The sequence below is a fragment of the Ambystoma mexicanum genome, chromosome 12, assembly GCF_040938575.1.
Source record: "Ambystoma mexicanum isolate Mex_15411 chromosome 12, UKY_AmexF1_1, whole genome shotgun sequence".
In the NCBI taxonomy this organism is placed as follows: domain Eukaryota; kingdom Metazoa; phylum Chordata; class Amphibia; order Caudata; family Ambystomatidae; genus Ambystoma; species Ambystoma mexicanum.
In genome coordinates, this window is record NC_090936.1 from 668,051,720 (window position 1) to 668,075,769 (window position 24,050).

Here is a 24,050-nt window from a genome sequence, read left to right on the forward strand (position 1 = left end):
CCTGAAGGTGTCTCACTTACTGGTCCCCTGGGATCTGTCGTCCAGGTGGCCAGGACACGGCCCTCGCTATTGGATCCAGTTCCTGGGGGTGGACCAGTGGGGGAGGATCACCTGGGTTAGGGGTCTTCGTTACGTAAGCTGAGTCAGAGTACACCGTCACTTTCTCATCCTCAAAGCCTTGCAGCACATCAATAAGCGCAGCTAATTCTGCAGCCTTTGCTGAGCAATTTGGGGACAATATCCTACTAATCATTACTTCAAATTTACCCTCTCGGTTCAGTTTCATCACTGCCGATCCCGTATGTCTCACCCCCATCTTTTGATCAGTTCTTGATGACCCATCAATGAAAGCCACTTCCCCCCTTCCTAGAGCATTTTCTCTAACTCGGGGAATATCATCATAACATTCAGTATAAGTTGTACAGTCATGAATATTATCATCTTCTCCAACTGGTTCAGCTATAAAAATTGCTGGATTCACTGTGCTACACCTAACAATTTTGATTGCATTTTCTAGTGTCACTTTTCTCCCTTCTTGTGAGATGAACTGTCTTATATATACTATTCCTTCTTCACAATATTGTAATTTCTCCCGAACTACTTTGTACCCTTTCTCTGCCATTATAATCATTATAGGTTTGACAGAGTCTTCTCTGCATCTTTCTTCTGTTTCACTGCACACTAAAATGTCATCAACATATTGAATTATGGCACTTTCAAGTTGAACATTATCCAAGTCCAAAAAAGGACTCTATTAAAAATGGATGGGGACTCACAGTACCCCTGGGGCAAATGAGTATGTTTCAGGTGTATGGATCTATATGAAAAGGAAGTCAAATCTTGTGAGTCTTCATGACAGGGACTTGAGAAAAATGCATGTTTTAAATCTACACCAGTGAAATATTTTGCTTTCAATGGGATACTGCACAATGTTGTCTCATGATTTGGAACTAAGGGAAATTTTGCTTCGACTATATTGTTTAGGGACCTCAAGTCTTGGATAAATCTCCAAACCCCCCGGTTGATTTTTTTAAACAGTGCACAGCCGTGTTAAACAGAGAATCAGATGGTACCAGAAAGCTGTGCTTCATTAAAGCGGATATGGTTTCGAATACACCTTCATCTGCTTTTCTGGACATTGCACACTGTTTTGCAAGTGACAGAATTTCTCCTGGTTTGAGCTTAATTTTAACTGTGCCCACTTCTTTCAATAGGCCCACATCATATGGACTTGTAGTCCATAGGATACTTGGTATATTTTCCAAGTCTTCCTGACAAAAATGCGGTTTCATTTTTACCAATGCCATTCTCTGTGGTATTTCTATACTCTCTACTTTCATCCAATAAGTGAGATTTATGAAATATACTAACTCATCATTTGAATAGTCACTGCTAAATAGCTCCTAATCTGTAACATTTGCCAATCTAAATCCTTCATTGAGGGCTATCACCGTTGAAGCATCACCAGAGGCGATTCTAGGGGGGGGCGAGAGGGATATAGCCCCGGGCCTTTTGGTTGCAGCCCCGGATAGAAGCTCAGGGGATAAAACCAAAAGACTAGCTAGCCCTGAGTCCCGACAGTCCCAAAATTAGCCTAGGCCCGATGCTTTCCAGAGCTAGCAACACCACTGAGCATCACCCTTTCTTCTCTGACTATTGCTGTTTCTAATTCTAAAGGGTTCATTGTCCCTTCCTCGTCATCCATGGGAATCTTGTGGGATGTTTTTACCCATGCATCCAAGCCCTACCATAAAACTGTGCATTACTGGCATTGAAAACATCATGATGGCCAGAACTCCCCAGAGAGTGGACAGGGAAAACATGAAGAATAGGCTGCCACCCATTTTTGCAAACAAAGGGGGGGGTCTGGGAATCTCTCTACCAGCACGAACACAGCCCAATGACCTGTTCTTGGGTGAATAACCCCTGGGAGAGACTCTACCAAGTCTTTAGCTCACTGTCCTTTTCACAGAGAAGAAATTTCCCCGCATATCAGCCTTTGTCCTGCCCAGGGGCAGTCCAGCGCCGAAATGCTAGGCAATTCTCCTCTGAACAAGAGTACCATCAGTAACCCCATACACGTGTTTCAGCCTTGTTGGGCATCATCAGTGAGGTGAAACTGTTGCCTCTCTAAGAACAGTGAGCAAGGAGTCCACGTCTGGATTGCCCTGTTAACTTAGGGTGAAACCCAAAGTTAATGTATGCAAACAAAGGGGGGGGTCTGGGAATCTCTCTACCAGCACGAACACAGCCCAATGACCTGTTCTTGGGTGAATAACCCCTGGGAGAGACTCTACCAAGTCTTTAGCTCACTGTCCTTTTCACAGAGAAGAAATATCCCCGCATATCAGCCTTTGTCCTGCCCAGGGGCAGTCCAGCGCCGAAATGCTAGGCAATTCTCCTCTGAACAAGAGTACCATCAGTAACCCCATACACGTGTTTCAGCCTTGTTGGGCATCATCAGTGAGGTGAAACTGTTGCCTCTCTAAGAACAGTGAGCAAGGGGTCCACGTCTGTATTGCCCTGTTAACTTAGGGTGAAACCCAAAGTTAATGTATGCAAACAAAGGGGGGGTCTGGGAATCTCTCTACCAGCACGAACACAGCCCAATGACCTGTTCTTGGGTGAATAACCCCTGGGAGAGACTCTACCAAGTCTTTAGCTCACTGTCCTTTTCACAGAGAAGAAATTTCCCCGCATATCAGCCTTTGTCCTGCCCAGGGGCAGTCCAGCGCTGAAATGCTAGGCAATTCTCCTCTGAACAAGAGTACCATCAGTAACCCCATACACGTGTTTCAGCCTTGTTGGGCATCATCAGTGAGGTGAAACTGTTGCTTCTCTAAGAACAGTGAGCAAGGGGTCCACGTCTGGATTGCCCTGTTAACTTAGGGTGAAACCCAAAGTTAATGTATTCAAAACAAAGGGGGGTCTGGGAATCTCTCTACCAGCACGAACACAGCCCAATGACCTGTTCTTGGGTGAATAACCCCTGGGAGAGACTCTACCAAGTCTTTAGCTCACTGTCCCTTTCACAGAGAAGAAATTTCCCCGCATATCAGCCTTTGTCCTGCCCAGGGGCAGTCCAGCGCCGAAATGCTAGGCAATTCTCCCCTGAACAAGAGTACCATCAGTAACCCCATACACGTGTTTCAGCCTTGTTGGGCATCATCAGTGAGGTGAAACTGTTGCCTCTCTAAGAACAGTGAGCAAGGCGCTGGACTGCCACCGGGCAGGACAAAGGCTGATATGCGGGGAAATTTCTTCTCTGTGAAAAGGACAGTGAACTAAAGACTTGGTAGAGTCTCTCCCAGGGGTTATTCACCCAAGAACAGGTCATTGGGCTGTGTTCGTGCTGGTAGAGAGATTCCCAGACCCCCCTTTGTTTGCATACATTAACTTTGGGTTTCACCCTAAGTTAACAGGGCAATCCAGACGTGGACCCCTTGCTCACTGTTCTTAGAGAGGCAACAGTTTCACCTCACTGATGATGCCCAACAAGGCTGAAACACGTGTATGGGGTTACTGATGGTACTCTTGTTCAGAGGAGAATTGCCTAGCATTTCAGCGCTGGACTGCCCCTGGACAGGACAAAGGCTGATATGCGGGGAAATTTCTTCTCTGTGAAAAGGACAGTGAACTAAAGACTTGGTAGAGTCTCTCCCAAGGGTTATTCACCCAAGAACAGGTCATTGGGCTGTGTTCGTGCTGGTAGAGAGATTCCCAGACCCCCCTTTGTTTGCCACCCATTTTTGCCTATGTTGTGAGCACAGGAGGGCACTGCCTAAAACCACCATTGGGGTACACACACAGTAGCCTGGAACCATTGGGAATGGCAATGCTGATTGCCAAAAGCAACCCAGAACTGTGGGGAATTAATTTTCTTAATGTCAAAAATGGATGCAATATTGGTGCTCACCACAATCAGAAAGCCGGCGTTTTAAAACCACCATACTTTTGTGTAAAACTGAACAAATGAACCCAAACCAGGCCAAGGAAAGACTTGGTAAGAGGTGGATACAATGTAAAACTATATTCTGAAATGACTTGAAGGAAGTAATTATTTAATGTATATATAAAAAATAGCTGGGGATGTCAGCAGCTTAAGTGAATTTGGGTTTAAAGCCACTAAAATCAAAATGTTTAGAATAAATGAGTGACCTACTTGTGAGTGTCACATAGGTTGCAATTGTTTAAATGTATAGTTTTGAACTTAGAAGCAGTGTTCTAGCTGCATGTGTAAAAATGTCAGTGTGATTTGAATGTAGAAAACTGGGAACTAAAGTGACATTTAGCTGAAGCCTGGCTGGAAGAGAGTGAATTCTGCCCGGCAACTACCCCCGACAGGAGTGAAACCTGCTCAGCCATTTTTCCCAGGCCTGGCTGCATCCTGCTGCCCCCACCAAAAGGAGGTGACACCTCTCTGATTGAATTAGGGGAGTGGTACCTGCAGACTGCAGGAAGTTGAACAAAGCCCTGTCCTGGACTCAGGCAAATGTTATATTGGGGGGGTCGTAAAATGGCTTCCTCTTGGGAGAAACAGGGAGGGGCAGTGCCTGTGAGAGCAAGCTGAGCTTGGGGGAAGTGGATAAACCAGAAATTCCACCATGTGCTTTGGAAAACCACACCCCTTTGGGGCCAGAGCATGATTTTAAAAAGATGGATAATTCACAGTGCAGACTTGTCAAAATTATATAAATAACATCATCATTCGTGTGATTTTTCTGTGCACATTTTAAGAGGTGTTAGGACCCTGTGGTATGTTCTTGGGGATAGTAGCGGAAAAAAAGGTTGTTACTCCAAATGTATGCATGTTAAAAATCTGACACTTTATCATCTGAAACCCATATCCCTGGTGCACATTTGTGTAAAATCTGGAAAGATTTAGAGGTCGTTATCTGGATGAAAAGGGGAGAATTTGACACAACATCGTACAAAGACAGGGATCGGATGGTTTGGTGCTACGGAAAATATGTTAACTGGACCTATAATATTAGAAAAATGGTACATAGATAAATAAGTATTTGTGTCAGAAATAGATTTGTGTGCAATTTGACAAGGGGAGGTTTCTCTGACCATAAAACCTACAGCATCACTCTGACACTCCATTTCTTTCCCCCAATCAAGGGAGAGAGGAAAGCTTGGCCAATGATAAGTGAGAGGGGCAGACTTAGCTAGGCCCAGGCACACACCCATTTTCAAAACACATAAAAGGAACATTGAAACCCAGGTAGAGGGATTCACTTTCCACTTCTTGCGGGACGCTTTGCCAGGAGACTTCAGACTTCACATCCAGAGATCTAGACTTCAAATCCATCAATCTCCAGAGACCAGAAATAAATTAAATCCAGCATTTGTAGTAGAGAGGCCTGAATCCACAAGCTGAATCCTTTTCAGCAGGCCTCAAAACCAACCAAACTATTCAACAGCCGGGCGAGCTGTTTGAATTCTTTGCTAAGAACTTTTGCCAGAACCTGTAGCAGTATCCAGAAAGCAGTGCTGTATCCGGAACCAGAGAGAACCAGAGACCAGATCGCTGTGAAGAACTGCTAGCAAAAGTCCAGCCAATCCTGACCCGATCGGTGACGAAGTCGCATTCCTGTCCAAAATCTAGTGTGAGTACTCAGCTAGCACTGTGCCAAAACCAATCTCTTAGTTTAAAATAATCTAATCCAAACTATTTTAGCCTATTAGAACTGCCTCCTAGAATCGTGTCATTCTCTCATTTTTAAAACTGAAAACTGTCATCTGTCATTCTGAGCTTTAAAATTTCAAATCCGAAAAACTACCTTTACTAAATCGGCCGTATCTCCGGAACCATTTGGAGCGAGTTTTAACTGTCATCTTAAAGCTAAGATTCTAAGCTTTCCAACAAGCCTAGAACCGACTTCCTACTCCTTATAGTGCCTCCTTAATTGCGCTCGACGCACGTGACTAAATTTGCCGCGATTTGACATTTTGCTTAATTTCAGCGTGTAAAAATATTTGCTCTTGCTTTCCTTGCTGAAATTCATGTGCAACCTGACAATCATTCATAGAGCATTGCTAAAGTGATCCTGAATTAATTTAAGTATCTCTCACTCACCCTGAACCTCCTATAGGGAATTAAAAGCAATTTGAGTATATTTTTCACTTCATTGCCACCACATTTAAAAGGATTTTGCCTGTGTTTAAAACTCCTACCTGTTTTCCTCTAAACTTGCTAGGGGGGAACTGAATTATATTTGATTGCATTCCTGAGAACTGTGTGCTTTCCTCCCATCTCTTTACCTTGAATCATTGCATTGTCCTTGAAGCCATAAAAGCATTCTCAGCTACTTTATCCTCTCTATATCACTTCTAAGCCATCAAAAAGAGTGTACCACTGTAACATTATCCATTGTTGATCACTATCATCTTCACAAGTGTGCTATCGAACATTAATTTACTATAAAAGTGTGATATATATATATGTATATATATATATATATATATATATATATATATATATATATATATATATATATATATATATATTGTTTAAATTTCAAATAAACCTTTTAATTTGCAAAACAAACCTACTTCTTGGCTCAGTGGGGTCAGGGGGATTCTAAGAGAGGGGTGTTATATAAGGGTTGTCATCCAGAGTAAACAAACTGGACATAAAAATATATCAATAAGGGTTTCCCTCAGCATCCCAGACTAGGCATTGACTTAGCTGTAGTGTTGAATTGAATCCGCTTACAATCTCTACCCTGAACAAAAACATATCAGGTATTCTCAATAACTTGCTCATCAGTTCAGGCAACCATGATAAGAAGACAGTCACTCCATAAAAAAACACGGCCTTGTCTAGAGGTACTCCTGTAAAGCTTTCTTTCCTATGAATGGTTATATGAGCTCCCTTACATTTCCATAATGGATCCCTCGAGTAGAACACTCTATTCCTTCATCAGTAAAAGATATTGCCACGTTAAGTTTTGTCATTATGTCACGCCCAAATATGTTTACCTGCGTTAGTCTAGAGTATATTAATGGCATAGACATGTTGGGTTCACCTATAGAATTTAGTAATTCTTCTGTAAATGGAACTAAATGTATCACCCCAGAAAATTCCTGCACATTTATGGCATTGCCTGACATTGGATATTTTCCCTCACGGACGCAGGAGTGAGTTGCTCCAGTGTCCCCAAGAAATGAAAACGTCTTGCCTCCTATCATCACCTTGACCCTTGGTTGCTCCTGGGGGTCCGGTGTTACAGATAGTACTGAACACATCAGGTCCTTCTGTGGGCTGTCCTATTGTGGATATAAATCCATCCCCGTACCTGTGAAAGGATTTCCACCTACCACAGTCACACTCTCCGATTTAGGTGCGACTACTTGTGTGGCTCCCGTATCCATGTAAAACAAAAGAGGCGATGGCTGGAAGGTTTGGAATTAAGCCTAACCTCTGGCATTGCTCTGGGCAACCCTCCAGACCATTGTTCTTTGCCTGCCAAGCCATTGCAAAAGGGGAAATACCATATGCAAATCAGGCTTGGTCCAACCCCAAGAGGGGCAGTCCATCCCTAACCGCTTGGTCACATCCCTTCTTCACGAGACCACAAGCATCCTCAAACATCTTTCAGCCTTGTTGGGCCTCATCAGTGAGGAGTAGCTTAGGTCTCTAGGCCCAACAGGCACAGGACCCACGTCTGGGCATACCCGTCCCACTCGGGGGGACTTAGGCAAAAAAAAAAAGAGGTGATGGCTTTAAGGTTTGGAATTAATCCTGCCTCTGGCATTGCATGGTTGCCATACATCTGCCCTACAATTATTAAATGGCGCTCCATAGTGCACCATATTTTGTGCAGTGACTTTCGGATATCCTGTTCTTTTCCAAATGTCAGAAAATAACAACAGGGTCAATTGAGGCTTAATAAGCCAGGATAGTAAATGCCTTCCCTAACCGCAAGGGAATACTGTTACACACAAAACAGTTCCCTGGGGAAAAACTTTCGTCTGCTAGCCGGTCAAGGCATGACGAGAGAGGTCGTTATGGTAGTTAAAATGAGAACACAGCATTCGGATTGTGCAGGCTGCAGCCGTTGCGCCCGCCCCAGCCATTAAGGCACAGACCCACTGAGCGTCCTGTTCACCGCCTGCCGGCGGTTCTTCTCTGGAATCCCTGCATTTTTATCCAGGATTCCGTGTAGCCTGCCACCGCTGCCCTACTATGAGGACAGACTTTATTGAGTATCACATGAAGATTGAATGTGTCCTGAAGAAGATGGTCTATAATCACTGAAAAACCATTGAAACCGGTCAACCAGACCTGTTGTGGCTCCACCACAACACCATACGATATCCCCAAGACCAACAGGGGGTGCCGCATAAAACCGAACTCAAAACCCAGAAAGCATGGGCTTTCAGCACACCCAATAACCAGCGGGACTGTGCGTTTTTAGAAGACAGATTTCACATGTCTGTTTTTACTTTTTGGGCAACCACCCATATGCAATATGTTTTGAGCCACCAGGGTGAATAAATCATAAAAGAAACAATCCGGATGTCTCCAACTTGCACATGTTCACCAAGGGTTCTTGGTATTTGACTGCGAGATCTAATCCCCCTCCCGCACTCATTGACTAGTTTGCTGGTTGCCCTCTCACCACCCTGTAGGCTGTTGGTGTTAACACTACACGCGGCATATAGACAAACCGCGAGCATAGAGCTGTAACTAGTTCCTCTATTCCTCCCTCCAGGACAGGCACTACACCTACCACTGTCCGTGGTCAGACAACCCCCGATAACTCCTTCCTTTTCCACCTTTGGTAAGGCTTCTGGGTGTTCCACCAGAGGGCCAGAACAGCTCCCTAACTTGTGTCCAATGGTTAGGACTATAATTTTATCTACCATAACGACCCTCGTCATGCCTTGACCAGCTAGCAGACGAAAGTTTTTCCCCAGGGAACCCTTTTCCAAATGTCATCAGCTCTCTTCTCTAGGATGGCTGATAACAGGCCTTCATTGTCGATCCTGATGTTCTTTTCTCTAATTCACAAATCCAATTTCCCGCACCAGAAGTTAAACTCGATACTGTGTACTTTAAATTCTCTTTATCCATTTGAGGAGATGGAATATAGTGTGGCCGACCCCCCCTTTCTCTAATAGTGGGAATCGTGAAAATCCTGATTCATAATCATACCCGCCCACACTCCTTGTCTTCCAAGCAGCATTGTCCTCGCCTGCCTGTTTCTGTCCTGGCAATGCCCTTAATATGCTTAGATAAGGCAGTAAAGTATTTTCAGTATAGTGCAATCGTGATTGCGGTCATTTAATTTATGGTGTCGGTTCTGGTGTTTTTTTCTATGGGGTCTTCTAAATCTGACCATTTTACTCCTTTATCTATGCTCGATTCTCTTGAAAATCCATGTGCACATTTTCTCTGTACTTTCTCATTTTCCTTCCTTTCTTCATCTGACATCATTATGCCCCAGCTCGTGTGGCTGTTATCTTCTTCTATATTGTCAAGATCTAACCTGGTTAAAGATAGTGTTCTATATGCATCTGTTATGACGTCCCCTGATATACCTTTGGTTCCCTTTGATCAGGAGCTTTCAGTATTCTCTTGAGTTCCATACCTTCCTTTGTCCCTCATTTGCCTATATAGTTTCCCAAGTTCCTGCTCTATGTCTTCTGTGTCCTGCCCATGAGCCAATGCTGATTGCAGCATTCCTTGCAGCTCCCTTCAGGGCTGTTGTGACCCTTGTTCTTCTTCCAATCATTCTTGTGCTTTTATGGGCACTATGCTTCTGCAGCATAGATATTCTATCTCGTCAACTTTTAATCCCCTACTTTGGTTCATTTCTTCCTCTCTTCTCATTTACCTTAACTCTCCTTCCTTTCACCTTATTTTGCAACCTACGTACTTTCAAGCTTTGGGCTTCTACCTCTTTTTGTTTCTCTTCTTCTAATCTCTCCTTTTTTCTTATCTCACAGCTTTTCCATTCCTCCCTTCACTTAAAATCTTTCTCCTTTTCTTCTTTGTATAACCACTCTTATTATTTCGCTCTCTTCTCTTTCATATCTCTCTCGAACTCCATCAATGCCTTTGGCATCTAGTTTGATCAATATTTGTCCACCCATCCATTTGTTCTGTACTATTGTCATGCCCATAGCTGTATTCTGTCCTGTCTATCCTTTATCTCCTCACGCTGATTACCATCATCGTGTGTTAATATGTAATTGCCTTCTCAATTGCCGCTCTCTTCTATGGGGTCTTCACTGTTATAAGCAGGGGGTTCATACTTTGGATTAACTTACCCGCCTTAATTCCTTTAAAGGATAAAATCCCTTCTCTTCAGTATCTACAACTTGCTTTTCAGGAGAGAAAATAGGAGCCAAAGGTGCTACATCTTTTCCTTTATTCTGACTAAGCAACCACTCCCTCTCAGCTGGATCTTCTTTCTCAATCTGGTATATTTTCCAGAGATCTAAAACTGCCAACCTTTCCTTTATTGACTTATATGGTGATAGTTCACTGCTGGTGTGATCAGCTAGTCTAAGTGAATAAATATTTGTATTAGTGTTTGTCTTGTCTGTTGTAGTTACTGAGTAGATGATTATTTGTTTAGTTTTTGTGTATATTGTTATTTGTTTGTTGTTGTTTTGTGTCGGTATGTTGAAGATTTTAAATAATTCTTATTGTATAGGATTGAATGTTCTTAGAAAATGTTTTATGACCCCATTGTATATAAGTTTCTTACTTTTTTATGAGTATTTCTTCAATTGATTACTTGGGGCATGGAGGTTTTTTAATGGTTGTATGTGTTAAGATATGTTATATTTCAAGTTGCTTTTGACTGTATTAGATCTTGCATGTACTTGTTTGAAAAAGATAAATAAAGATTATAAAACTACCAACCTTTTCTCTAAATGGCTTGTAAGTGTGATCTAGCAGCTTAAAGTGTCTTATATGTGCTAGATGGAATTACCAGTACATATCTTAGACCAAATAACCAGAGAGTCCAAAGGAAGATGGTAAAATACTGCTTTAATCTCAATGAAAGAAAGCAGAGAGATTTAACAGCTATCAAAATAGATGCATACATATTCACACTTTATCTTGCTTCTACAGAGTTTATATACTTTTACATACGTCATTTATGACATCATTCTAGGTGGCATTCGCAAAACCTATTAATGGAAGGGATTGGATTGATTGATTGATTGATATTGTATTTATATCAGAATGTTAGGGGAACATGTCTACTTATAGAATCATATAAGGGTTAATATCTCATTGGCTGCCCCTTGTCTGTAGGACACGCCCTGAGCTACTTCTACATATGTAATATACTGATTCTAGCACAGAATACGGCATTGGATTGGTAAATGCAACATTGTATGTGAAAGTGCGTGGCAGGCTTTATGATTGGTTGGCAACCCCATCCAACCTTGGACTTTTGACTTGTTTAGCAGCATGTGAGGGAGGGAAACCGAAACCTAGGTCTCAAGATGCGTCAGTTCATTCCTTGTTTTCCCAGTTAGTCCTTTGCATGTCTTTGACCTGATCCTTAGCCAAGGTCTTCTATTTGTAGTTGACCTCCTAGTCTGCTCACTGTTCTGGGACATTTGAGGGAATGCTAGCACACCACTATCTTAACTTGAAGCTCTAACGAATAGCCTTTGTTTTCGACTACTGCATCATGTGTTAGGAGAACGCAAATTCATCAATTTCGACATCTTATTTACTGCTATTTCATTTTATTAAACAGGGTGCCATTACCCTTTCTGGCCTTTAGAGACTTGCTCACTCCACCTCAAATAGGGTTTTACCTTTGTGGTTGTCCAACACTTGGCACCTGCAAATGTCCTTGTCTCTCCTAATCTTAGCAGAAATGTGTCTTACGCAGAAGGTCTGTTCATTCGACTCCCCTTGTGCCTTGCACCCATCTCTCGAAATAGCCTCCTTGACTCCAGGCCAAGGTACTCCCTTATTCAGCACACAAAAACAGCTTCTTCATCAGTTCTTCATTTTGCAATCCTATGCTCGTATTTTGAGGTAGAAGGGTTGATTCTTAAAATGGTCCGACGCCCATTTTCCTCCAATGGCTATCCTAAACGTTATGTATTTACCTCTTTTTAGCAAGCTTATATATGCTTTTTCTAACTTGCTTTACAGCGTATTTACAGTTATTGGTCTGCAAGTTACTTCATCTTCTTATATTCATGATTATGTACATGTTTCTCTTAGTGATTCAGTGACATTGTCAGTCTTAAGCATGTTCATATCATTTCGGCATAGGTTCATTCATCTTGTAATTGACATCATTCTGTTTTAGTCAGACTTTACTTAAAGTTTGTCCATATTACCCATAAGTGCATCCTGGCAGCGGTCATCCTTCCTTGTAGCATCCTTCCAATACCTCAACGTGAGGGCACATTCTGAATGGCTGCCTGAGTGCATATCGTCTTTCATACACTTTACGCGGTATAGGAATGGTACATGGATTCATGCATGGGTTCCCAAATGTAGCTCTTCGTCTGCTCTTCCAATAGGATGTTGGTGAGGGGGGGCAGTGATTAGAGACAAGGCATCCACCTGCTCCTCTACAAACCGAAAACTGAACAGAGAGGATTGGGCCATGAGCATGGCTTTTCTAGTGAAGTACGGAAAGAAAACCTATGGTAGGTGTGCCAAGTCTGATGATTATGAGGATATTTGGGGTCAATTTAATGAGTTGTATGTCCTCTTGTCCCTTCCCAGTTGGCTCTCTGGCAGGGTAACTTTCTGAGCTGTTTTCGGTTTGGGTTTTCATTCGTCCTACTTCTATGTGTCTTACCTTGCATGTCGTTTTGTGTTTAGAGTCAGTGTGTGGCTAGAAATTGGAGAAAGCTAACATCACCAACAGAGCATAATGGAAATATGAATCCTCAGAAGCATGTGTTAGGGAGTATCTTTCAAGCATGAGAATCAATACATGTATGCACTTATATTTAAGAAAATGTTCATTATTCAATCACTGAATAAATAGATATGTTTTAATGTTATGTTATCCAACATGTACACTGCACCCATCAACTCTTAGTGGTGTTACAGTGCCAAGCCTTATTTTTAAGGTGACATATTGCGACCCTGCCAGCATGTTGCTGTGGAAAGGAAGGGGTGTGTTGGGGAGGAGGTGATAGGAAAGAGATTACACAACAGAATGACCAAACTCATAGAGGAAAAACAGTTGGGACAAGTAAGTGGGGATATGGTTGTCGAAGTATGGATGCATGTTTCTTTAATATGATTAGTTATAAGTAAGCAGTGGTAAAAGACTCAGGAGAGTAAAGCTTGGTTTAGAGCAACATTTTATTGTGATGGCAATATCTAGACCCAACGAAGATTAATACTAGATATATTTAGTTGGTGAGTGGTTGCGTGAAGGACTCAAGAGGTGCTGAAGCTGGTGGTAACAGTGCTGCATTTACCCTTCTTGATTAGAATTTGTATACCTTACCATCTACCTTTTCAATGCATTTGATATGTTAACGTATACTACAAAAAGAGGAAGAGTGTGGCATTAAGAAATAGTTGGGAGTCTGCCAGCCTAAAGCAAGACACTAGGTTAGCTCTATGTTTACTGCAATTAGCTAGGACCTATGTAGACTAACTGTTGCTTGGAAACAAAGGGAATCCTTGTTGATGTGTTCTTCGGGGAAGCACTGAGGCAGAGAGCATGTTGCTGTATTAAGAATGTATCAATTCCTGGTGTTCCTGGTGTCATCAGTTTACCCAAGCGGATGGGCATAGACCTACCCTCTGAGGCTTTAGCTAGAAGACACTCAACGCACTCCTACATTCTAAGTGTGATTCAGGGAGTGCAGAGTGACAATGGTATGTACAAGGTATAGGTCAAACTGCTTTGGCAGGTTCATAACGTGTTTTCAGTATTATAATGTGGAGGGCTCCTTGAAGGTGATAAGAGTTCCTAAAATGCAGATGCAAAGAGCTCGGTGGTCTTCCCGCAAAGTTATTTTAGTGATGGTTAGTAGTTTTAAAGTAATATGCAACATTTGTAGTTTGATGATTCTGAGCACGAAATATCTAATGTTATTGGACAACTGCATATTGCCAGATTCCTTAAATCTCTTCCGCCGTATCTGGATTCTCAATGTATGGACACCAGTGAGCAGCTGGAGATAAAGGTGTGCAGAAGTGTCAAATTAAAGTTTTGTAACAACTAGACCCTTACAAGTCATGTAATGCTGATTACAATATGATTAGTTACTTTGCCCATATAATAATTCTCTTCACTCATGCAGAGCTACTTAAGACGAGCCAACGACATGCAACAGACCCCATCCTATCCCCTTCACCTCAACAGAAGCAAAGGTTAATTAGCTGAACTGGTGCTTTTCTAGCGTCCAGCTCACCTCTGGCCACTCATGTACAAAACATGCAGAGTAAAAGAAGAATATAACCATAAGCAGAGGTTAAGTAGGACACCATAACGCAATTTTAATGAATATTGTGCATTTAAGTTAATGGAATAAGGCAACCTATTACTAAAAGGTTCAAGATTATACACAATTTCAAACACAGTGTGAAACACATCACATGAGAGAAAAGGACCAGCAATGATCAAAAGCACGAATGAAATAATTGGGACAGGATAGTAAAAAGTAGTGGGAAGAAAGACAGGTCACAGAATGCAGCAACAAAACACTCAAATGCCGAGCCGAAAACACCAGGGTCCAGGATATGACAGTATTCAGAACTAAGAAAAGGAGCAAAGAGAGATGATATGATAGACAAGGCTAGTAGCAGACAGCCACCCAGGGTAGAGATGAATCACAAAAGCAAATTCCATGAGTATGCATGCTGGAACGATGAGCTATTCATACCTGAACAAGGACATATTGACAGAGACCATCAAAGCTGAACCACTTTTCGTCAAAGGTTTTCACATGGCCATCTCCGTATATGTGACAGGAACTCTCACATTCTTTGGTCGTGCATTGCCAGGTTCCATCAACACAAGTGCTAAAATGTCAGAGCATATCAAAAGTGTGCTTTATCATTTGGCAATGCAGAAATCATATATATTTTCGCGTTTTAATCCACCTGGAAATAGATCTCTGCTAGAACTCGCAGGAGCGAAGCGGCGCTTCAGAGGCCTGCGCTGAGGTACCTCTCTGCTTCTCAAAACAGGACGGTAAGCGGGGAACAGAATAGGGGGAAACACCTTTAGCCATGTTAAAGACACTTTGCACTGGCGCACGTTCAATTGTGCACATTATTAGCACTAGGTCACAAATTGCCATAGGGCAACAATAACTACATTTTTCAATCCATTTTTGCATTCGCCTTAGTGCTAATCTGAAGCGTTATTACCACTAAGGAAAACATTGCATTGTTGTAAAAATGTATTGAAAGAATACGTACAAAACTGAGAGTGCACCGGTGCAAAGTTTTTGTAATGAAGCCATTCCCTAGACTCCCCCATTCATCATTCATCTGTTTAGATATTATACGGACTTTGTAGAGTGACATGTATCGTGTAAGGGTCAGGGAGTGGTCATGTCCATGCAACTCTACGAGAGCTCCCTTATTTTGTAAACGTCTTATGCGCCTTCACATAACCTGCCTATACTTAAAGAGATGGCTGAGTTGTTTGGCCCTGTGCAGCTTTTAACCCATTCTGAATTGTTGTGCAAGCAACAGCAAGTAACCGCAACGTGGGAACTCCTGGCGATGTGTCGTCCACCTGTTGTGCAAAATAGTTTCCAGATCCTTACACAATTAGCACCATCACGAACTAGATGCCACCGCAATTACTTTATTCTGGTATACTTTTTTTAAACGAATGTTTTTTGAAAATCTGAAGTTTGGCCGAACACTTTTGGTCGATTCGACCAAATAGATATTGATGTATGTGTGCATGTAGGAGTAGAGGAGTAGGGTGATGGCGCGGTGGGGTATGGAGTGGGGCACCCCCTGATAACAAAACAATGTCTATCACATATTTGCAAAGTTCACATTTGTATGTATACCAATGAGGAAAATTCAAGGCGCAGCATGGCTTTCAGCATGAGGTGCTTAGTCAAGCATATAGTCAAGCATTGGGTGCATAGCTAAGCTCTAGGCACGGTCAAAGGGACATCAACATCGGAAGTAGCATTTTACAGTGATTATAAATGGCAAGGGGCCTCAATCCGGGTTTGGTGGTAATTCTTTGTTTTTTAAATTATTTTTATTTACATTTTTTCATCCTTACAGCGGCACATTGTGTGCTAACAATGAGCTAAGTCAAAAGAAAACAGCTGCCTGACGGGAGAAAACAACAAAGTACAGCAATACGGATTCACAGAGCACAGATAATTGAGCTATACTTTCTTGAGCGTAGTACCTTCGGTAAATCTATTCGCTGATGCAGTTCCTCATCTCACATTCTCTCGCCTTGCAAGGTCCACATTACCATAGTTTCATGTGGTTGGAGGTGAGAACCTCTGAGGCTGAGCTATCAGATAGTGTATGTATGGCCGCCATATGTCTCTGGGTCTAGCCTGGGGGTGTGTTAATCTGCTGTATTCTGCCCCCATGCCATTGCAATATTGGATGTTCGTATGTCACTGATCAAGTTTTGGGGATCGGGGTCCTCCCCAAACCATTGCCACTCGTCTCTTTGCAAGGAGCAGTAGCAAACCCACTAATTGTCTCACACCCCGGGGTATGTGTCTGATGTCACCCAACAATGCCCTCATTGGGCTTGGATCAAGCCTTTCGCCTGTGATCTCCTCCAATACCTTGAAGACCCCCTACCAAAAGGACAGAATCTTTGGACTTCCCCACGCCATACAACCAGTGTGTCTCCACATCTCGCACAGTTCTCTGAGACCTCTGGGTAGAATCTATGTAAAGCAGCGGGTGTGTGGAAAAACTGGCGCAAGTGTCTGAAGTGAATCCGTTTATACCTAGTGTTAAGCGCCACCCTCTCTGTTCCTTCACAGCAGTATTCCCAGGTTGCGTCTGGTATTTTACTTCCTAGGGTGATTTCCTACCTTTCCTTAGGGTTCACGCCAGTTAGTATTTTAGTCTTGAGGCATAAGTTGTACATGATGGAGACCACTTTGCTGTTCCGGCCACCCTGGAACATTTTGTCTAGTATCAGAGACAACTCGGGCTCCCGTGAGAAGGTCGAGAATCTCTGTTTCAGGGATGTCCTCAGTCTAAAGTATTGAAACACATCTAGGGATGTCAGTTCTCTCCTGCCCCAGAGTTCTTCCAGAGTAATAAATGTTTTGTCTGGAAAGAGGTCACGAAAGCAGAGAACCCCCATCTTTTTCATGAGGAAGATGTAGCTTCTCTCGCTGGTCAAAGGGAACCCTGGTATGTGTATTACTGGTAGGGTTGGGGAGTAGATAACCTCACCCTTGGGTTTATACCCGATTCGCGTTGGCGCTCTGCAGGTCATATCTGCCATGTTGTTTACCTGGTTAACTCTATCAGGTGCCATCAGAATAATAGATCTTAAGAGAAAAGGTGACACCAATGCTCTTTCCAATTCCACATGCCTCCTAGCTACCTTGTCCCCGTACCACTATAGAAGGAATCTCGCCTGGCCCACCTCATAGTATGTTTCAAAGTCTGGAAGTGCTGAGCCCCCCCCTCCCTATTGGCGCAGTGAGTTTGTCCCAAGAGATCCTTGATTGTTTCCCAGCCCAGATGAACCTCAGGATTACCGACCTTAATTCCTGGACATATTCACTAGGCACTTTTAGTGGGACGTTAAGAAAAACATATAGAAACCGAGGTAGTAGTACCATCTTGACTAATGAGATTCTCCACAGAGATTTAGGGGGATATTTTTCCACCTTTCCACTGATAGTTTAGTTTGATCAAGCACCCTTTGATAATTGTGCACATAGAGGACCTGCAGGGTTCTGGCAATAAAAATCCCCAGGTACCGAGTATTATTTGCCTGCCACTGGAACCCCCATTTGTCTGCGAATTGTTCTGTGTGGCTGTTTAGTGGAAAAATCACTGACTTTGCAGCATTTATTCTGAGCCCGGAAAAATCACCAAATGCCATTACATCCAACATAATCGGTACGAGGTTGATCTTGGGGTCCAGGACAAAGAGAACCATATCATCCGCATAGAGGGAGACCACCACCCTATGTGTGTGGAGTTGAAGCCCCCTGTGAATATGCCTAACCCTGATCCCTTCCGCCAATGGTTCAATAGCTAGTGCAAATAATAGTGGTGATAGGTGACATCCCTGTCGAGTGCCCCTTTCCAGCTTTATGGCCGATGTTAATCGGTCATCTACCCAGATCCTAGCGCATGGTTGTGTGTATAGCAGTGGGACTAGTGGAACTAATAAGATAAAGTGTTCGCCCATTTCCATTCTATGAAGCACCATCATCAGGAACGGCCACTTAACCGAGTCAAATGCCTTTGTGCCGTCCAAAAGTGCAGCAACAACGGGGTCCCTCTGCTGTACCACAGCCATCAGCCCAAACATCCTGTGCAGGCTGTAGGAGGTAGAACATGCCGGAATTAATACATATTGATCCGCTCTCACTATCCTATGCATCAGGGGGCCAATCTGGATGCCAGTATCTTAGCTAGGATTGTTAAGCTTAGTAAAGGATATGGGTCGGTAGGAGGAGTAGTCATCAGCTTCTTTCCTGGGCTTGAGCAGCACCACCACCACTGCTTCCCTCAGGGATTCTGGTAGCTGACCCTCCTTCAGTCTCTGATGGTACATTTATAGCAGGTAAGGTGCTAGCTTCTGAGCATATTGTTTATAGAACTCAGCTGTGTATTCATCAGGCCCCATGGACTCCCCGGATGGGAGAGATTTAATTACCAACAGCACCCCCTCCACTAATACTGGCCTTCCCAGCCATTCCCTTTCCTCGTCTGTGCACCAGTACAGGGACAATCGATCTAAGTATTTGCCCATCTCCCGCTGAGACACAGACAGGCGAGAGGAGTATAACTGGCCGTAGAACTTACAAAATTCTTGGACTATGTCTGAGTCTGCAAATTTTTCTTCACCCTTTGTGTCTATTATTGACAACACTCAGTTTTTAGAGTCTTGTGGTCTGGCAGCTCTCGACAGTAGCCTCCATGGGCGTTTTCCATCTCCATATTGTCGTACAGCCATTTTGCTCAACAGGAACCTCACCTCTCTGTAAGCTAGTTCATTAAATCTGTGTATCTGATTTTTAATGTCTGCCTGTTTTAACAGCGTGCAGTTGGCCAATCCGATTTCAATTCTCATATTCAGGTTTTTAGTGTCTATGAGTTCCCTGCAGGTTTGTTTCACCACCCCGGCTTCCCTGGAGATGCACTCCCACAGTGTCCGTGCTGACCCAACCTACGCTTCGTTAATTTCAAAGAATGTGGCAATCGCATTTGTGAGTCCTTCATGAAACACCCCATCTGATAACCCTGCACTCTTAAATACCCATGGCGGCCTCCCTTTATCCCGCCCTGGTAGTTCGATGGTCAGCAGTACCAGGGCATGGTCTGATAGTGTACACACCAGAATGGATACTTCGGTGACATCCCCCACCAATGTGTCAAATAGCAGGAAGTAACCTAGCCTGGATGCTGAGTTGTGAACTGAGCAGTGGAATGTGTATCTTCTTTCCCATGGGTGTGTAATATGCCGATTGTCATTGACTTCCCACTCCCAGCACATGTCTTGCAGTTTGTTTGTGGTTCTAGGGATCGGATGGTTGGCTCTACCGGAGCGGTCTAAATCTGGCTCCATGACTTGGTTAAAATCCCCTGCCCATATGATTTCCCTTGGTGGCAGTTCGGTTAGCTGGTGGATAATCCATTCCAGGGTGTCTATCGAGTCCTGATTTGTGCCATAATATTCGACCAGGGTGTATAACCGACCCTGAATTGTGCATGTACCACCAGCACCCTACACAGATGATCCTTAACCATCTTGATCATCCGAAACCCAACTGATTTATGCAGGAGAATACACACTCCCCTTGAGTACGAGGAGTAAGAGGAGAAGTAGCAATGACATCCCCAGTTCCACCCGAATTTAGACTCCCCCTCCGGCAGTAGGTGCATTTCTTGTTAAAAGGCAACATCCACCCTGTGTCTTTGCATGTACAACAATAGTTTGCGGCACTTGGACGGACAGTTCAGGCCTCTCACATTCCATGTGATATTCTTAAGTGGCCCAGTCAGAGTTTTACCCTCAATGAAATTTCACTCCCAGAGTCTATTATTTGCATTGTTCGAATTGTTATGATCCATCTCTGATCCATCGAGAAAAGTAGTCTCCAAATGCGCTGTGCTGTATCAACCATAACATAGTCCCTTATCTCCCTTCTCCGCTTAACGGCATCCCCAACTTGCCAGACACCAATGACAGACCCGCTCCACCCCCCTGCCCAACCAGCAACCCCAACCTGCCAGTTCCTACCTCCCTACCCTCCCAAAAAAGACACAGTTTCTCACGCTAGGGGGGCCCACCAGGACCCAGTCTGTCCAGTGACCTGTTCTCAGTTGTTGTCTCATTTCACCAGAATTATTGACATTTAGAACATGTTTCTATATTCCAGTTGCACCAGGTTGTTTCAGGGGGAGATCCCGCTCAGCTGTTGTTGTCTCTACTCCGCAGGGCTCTCGGCAGAGTCTCCAGGGAGGAGTTTGCTTCTTCTGGGGTGTGAAAAATAGCACTCTGTCGTTATGTCCGACCCTGAGTTTGGAGGGAAACATCATTGCTTATTTAATACTCCTCTCCCTGAGTCTTTTCTTCACGTAGATAAAGGTTTTTCTGGATCTGTACATCGCAGTATTTCAGAGTGCCTTTCTCTCTTGCTTTCCGTAGGACCATATCCCTGTCTCGGTAGTTTAATAACCGAGCTATCAATGGGCGAGCAGGGGCACATAGCACTGGTTTCCTACCACTGGGTATACAATGGGCCCTTTCCACGATGAAGACCGCAGAGAGTCCCTCATCGTCGAAGACCTCCTTCAGTAAGTCTTCCACCCCTGACTCCATGTTGCGTTGGTCTGCTGCTTCAGGCACCCCAAATACCTGCAGATTATTCCTACGTGATCTGGACTCAGGGTCATCCTGCTTGTCCAATAGCTCTTTCACTGTCCTTTTCAGTTCTATTAGGTCCCTTCAATCGTGGACACTTGGCCCTCTACCTCCTCCAGGCGCTCGCCGTGTCTATCCAGGTGAACCTGCTTGTGATCCACCTTGCAAGTTAGAGTGTCCATTTTCCCAACCAGGGATTTAATACTTGTTTGGACCTGGCAGAGCATTTGTTTAATGTCACTCAGCACCCCTCCTGGGTTTTACAGCGTGGTTTGAGGGGGCCCCGCATGGATTTCCGTCTCCACAGGTTATGGTTAAGCCCCTGGTGATGCTTAAAGGTGAAGTTTAGACTGCTGTTTACCAGACTTGGGCACCTTACACATGGTGTGCTCTTTAGTCTAAGACCTACTTTGTTTGTCCCGTTGGCCCAGGCCACAATATGTTTGTGTTCGACCTCGCCTTTCTTCCCGATCGCCGTGCCAGGATCCAGCACCTCCCAGTGTTCCTCCTGTCCGCTGTATAAGTCATCAATCAATTGGGGCAGTTCCCCAGGTTCCGCTGCCAGGCACCACTGTGGCACCACTGTGGTGCGCGTGTGTCAGCGGCAAAAGTGGTGTTCTTTTCTGAAGTTATTTCATCCCCCAGGCAGCCCTCTTCATGCTTACTCCACTAACCACTCCTGATAACTTCCCCGGGCTACACAGCGCTGTATGCTCCACCCGAGAGGCAACACCCCCCCCCCAATACAGTGATTTTAAGTTGAGCCCAGATTGTTCCTTTTATATCTTTGCCTCACCTCTATTGGGGCTCATATGTGGCACAGCGCTGAGTCTGGATGTCTCGCGGGTTGTCCCTCACCTCTCTCCTCCTCGATCAGTGGGTCAGTTAAGCGTTGCAATCAAACTTTCCTCCTTGATCTGCTAGGGCATCATATGCCACCATCAACCCGTTCCGGTTTATGGCACTGCTTCCCTCCACTGGTCTTCAGCAGGGGGGTCTGAGAATCTGACGAAGCCTCCCACTCAGTGGCTCCCGCTGTAGCTCTCTCTGGCCCGGCATCCCTTGTTGGGAGAAAGGGCAACGGACCGCCTCGGGCGGAATCCTCCTCTCCAGTTTCCGTTCACAGCGAGGCAAGCTTGGGCGCTTCTCCCCTAACCGCGCAGGAGAGCTGCGTCTGTTCCAATGCCACAAGGTGTTTAAATCTGTATCCCTGGCATGGTGGAGGATCAGAGTTGTTTCTGAGTGATCACCTAATTCTGTAGCCTCACAGGGGTACTTTGGTGAACGTGTAGTTATGCTGATGAGACAGGATTGTGGCCAGATTTATTTGGTCGCACAGGAGCTCACAGGCTTGCGGCCATCTTGGCTGGGCCCTCTACCACCCCCCAACCCCCGCGTGGTATTTCTTGATGAAATGCTATCAAACGAGGAAACCATTATCTCCACTTGTAATGGGAGTAAGGCTGCCAAATTGTGAGTGGTGGATTGACAGAGGTATTCCCCATGGATGGGGTTTCAGGCATTTCCCAAATGTGATAAATCCTCAATTTTTGGCAGTAATCTAAGGGAAAATCTTCAACCAAATCTTGGCGGTTTTTCTTAACATTACCACCAAACTCCGAATTTTGTGGCGCAGTAAAAGCGTCAGCAATTCTGATACTGCCACTGTGTTACTGCACTCCCAAAATCACGATGATGACCTTAGGAGGCAATCCGAGCTTGACCACACAAAGCGGATGCAGATTCCGATCTTTCAGGACCGTCCCTTAGACCCCTATTAATATTATGTAACTATACCATAATGCACTGCTTACCATTTGCCATACTGCATTTTAGACTGTTTTAGTTGCATTTTGGGTTAAATACTTTTACTACATATTACAAAATCCAACCACCCAAATCAAAGGGAAACTAGGATTGTACACTCGAAATATGCACGTGTGCAGGAGTTGACTGTGTTATTTTTGGAGATGTCATTTTCTCATATTGCATAGATCTTTATTGCATCAACTATTAATGTGTCAACATTTTCATACTTTATGCAGCCACACCCCTTACCAACTTCATAATTAAACCTCAGTGACTAATCGGATACTGCCTTGCATTAAACGCAAGACGTTGCAATTACATTTCAAAATACAATTAACACAATCTGCTACAGCTCTCATACTAGTAATGCAAAACTAGCAAGTGTGCAGTTCTGCCCTTACACCGTACCAGCCTCCACCAATACCATTATCCATTCCATGACAAACCGTGCAAGCCCAATAACCCTTGCACAGTCATGTTTGTGACTACGGCTGTTTTATTGCCTACTGTCACATACCATAGAAAATGTCCACCAGCCTGCCCAATGCATTAAACAAGGAGCTTTGGCTTAGCTGTATAAAAATTAAATAATTATTAGGCCTGACCCCACCTTTCCACTTCCACAAAAACCTTCCTTCTCACCTATTTGTTAGCCAAAAATGGCAGATTCGATTTCTATTAGTAAAATCAAAGGTCTATAATACATCCTAATTGGAGTTGCAGGTTGTTATGGAGCCTGCCTGTCATGGTTCTCGGACCTGAGATCAGAGGCCAAAGGATAGTTCAAGGGCGTTTATTAAAAACACATTCCAAAGGAATAACACATCAGGATGGTGGTCAAACTCAACAAAAAAGTGTCAAAATGATAGGTCAAAGTGTCATAGCGTAAGATAAGGGAATGGGCCAGTGTGGTTCTCAAGCAAGGGATCAAAAGGGTTATATGTTCACTCTTCACCCAATTTCTTTTTGCAGCACTTTTTGCCGAAAGGTTTTTGCTGAAAATAATCATCAATTTTTTATTTTATTTGGAGGGTTCTGCCAACCTCCCTCCCTTATTATGTTTTCCCTATACACCACCCCACCATACACCTTATATGTTCCCACTGCATATTTTTCGATGTTTTTTGTCAGCAAAACATTTTCAGCAAAAAGTGCTGGGAAATAAAAAAAGGCGATGAACGAACATCGTACCATCAATAGAAT

The 24,050-nt window shown here is 43.8% G+C and overlaps 1 protein-coding gene across 50 annotated transcripts in view; it reads right to left on the reverse strand.

The window, feature by feature from the left end:
* Window positions 1-24,050, reverse strand: part of LOC138513982 (mucin-19) — a 1,848,798-nt gene that overhangs the window by 925,674 nt on the left and 899,074 nt on the right. For all 50 annotated transcript variants that reach the window (XM_069629210.1, XM_069629207.1, XM_069629194.1 and 47 more), the window contains exon 44: window positions 14,857-14,995. In XM_069629210.1, coding sequence (XP_069485311.1) covers window positions 14,857-14,995 — 139 coding nt within the window. The remainder of the gene's footprint in view (window positions 1-14,856; window positions 14,996-24,050) is intronic.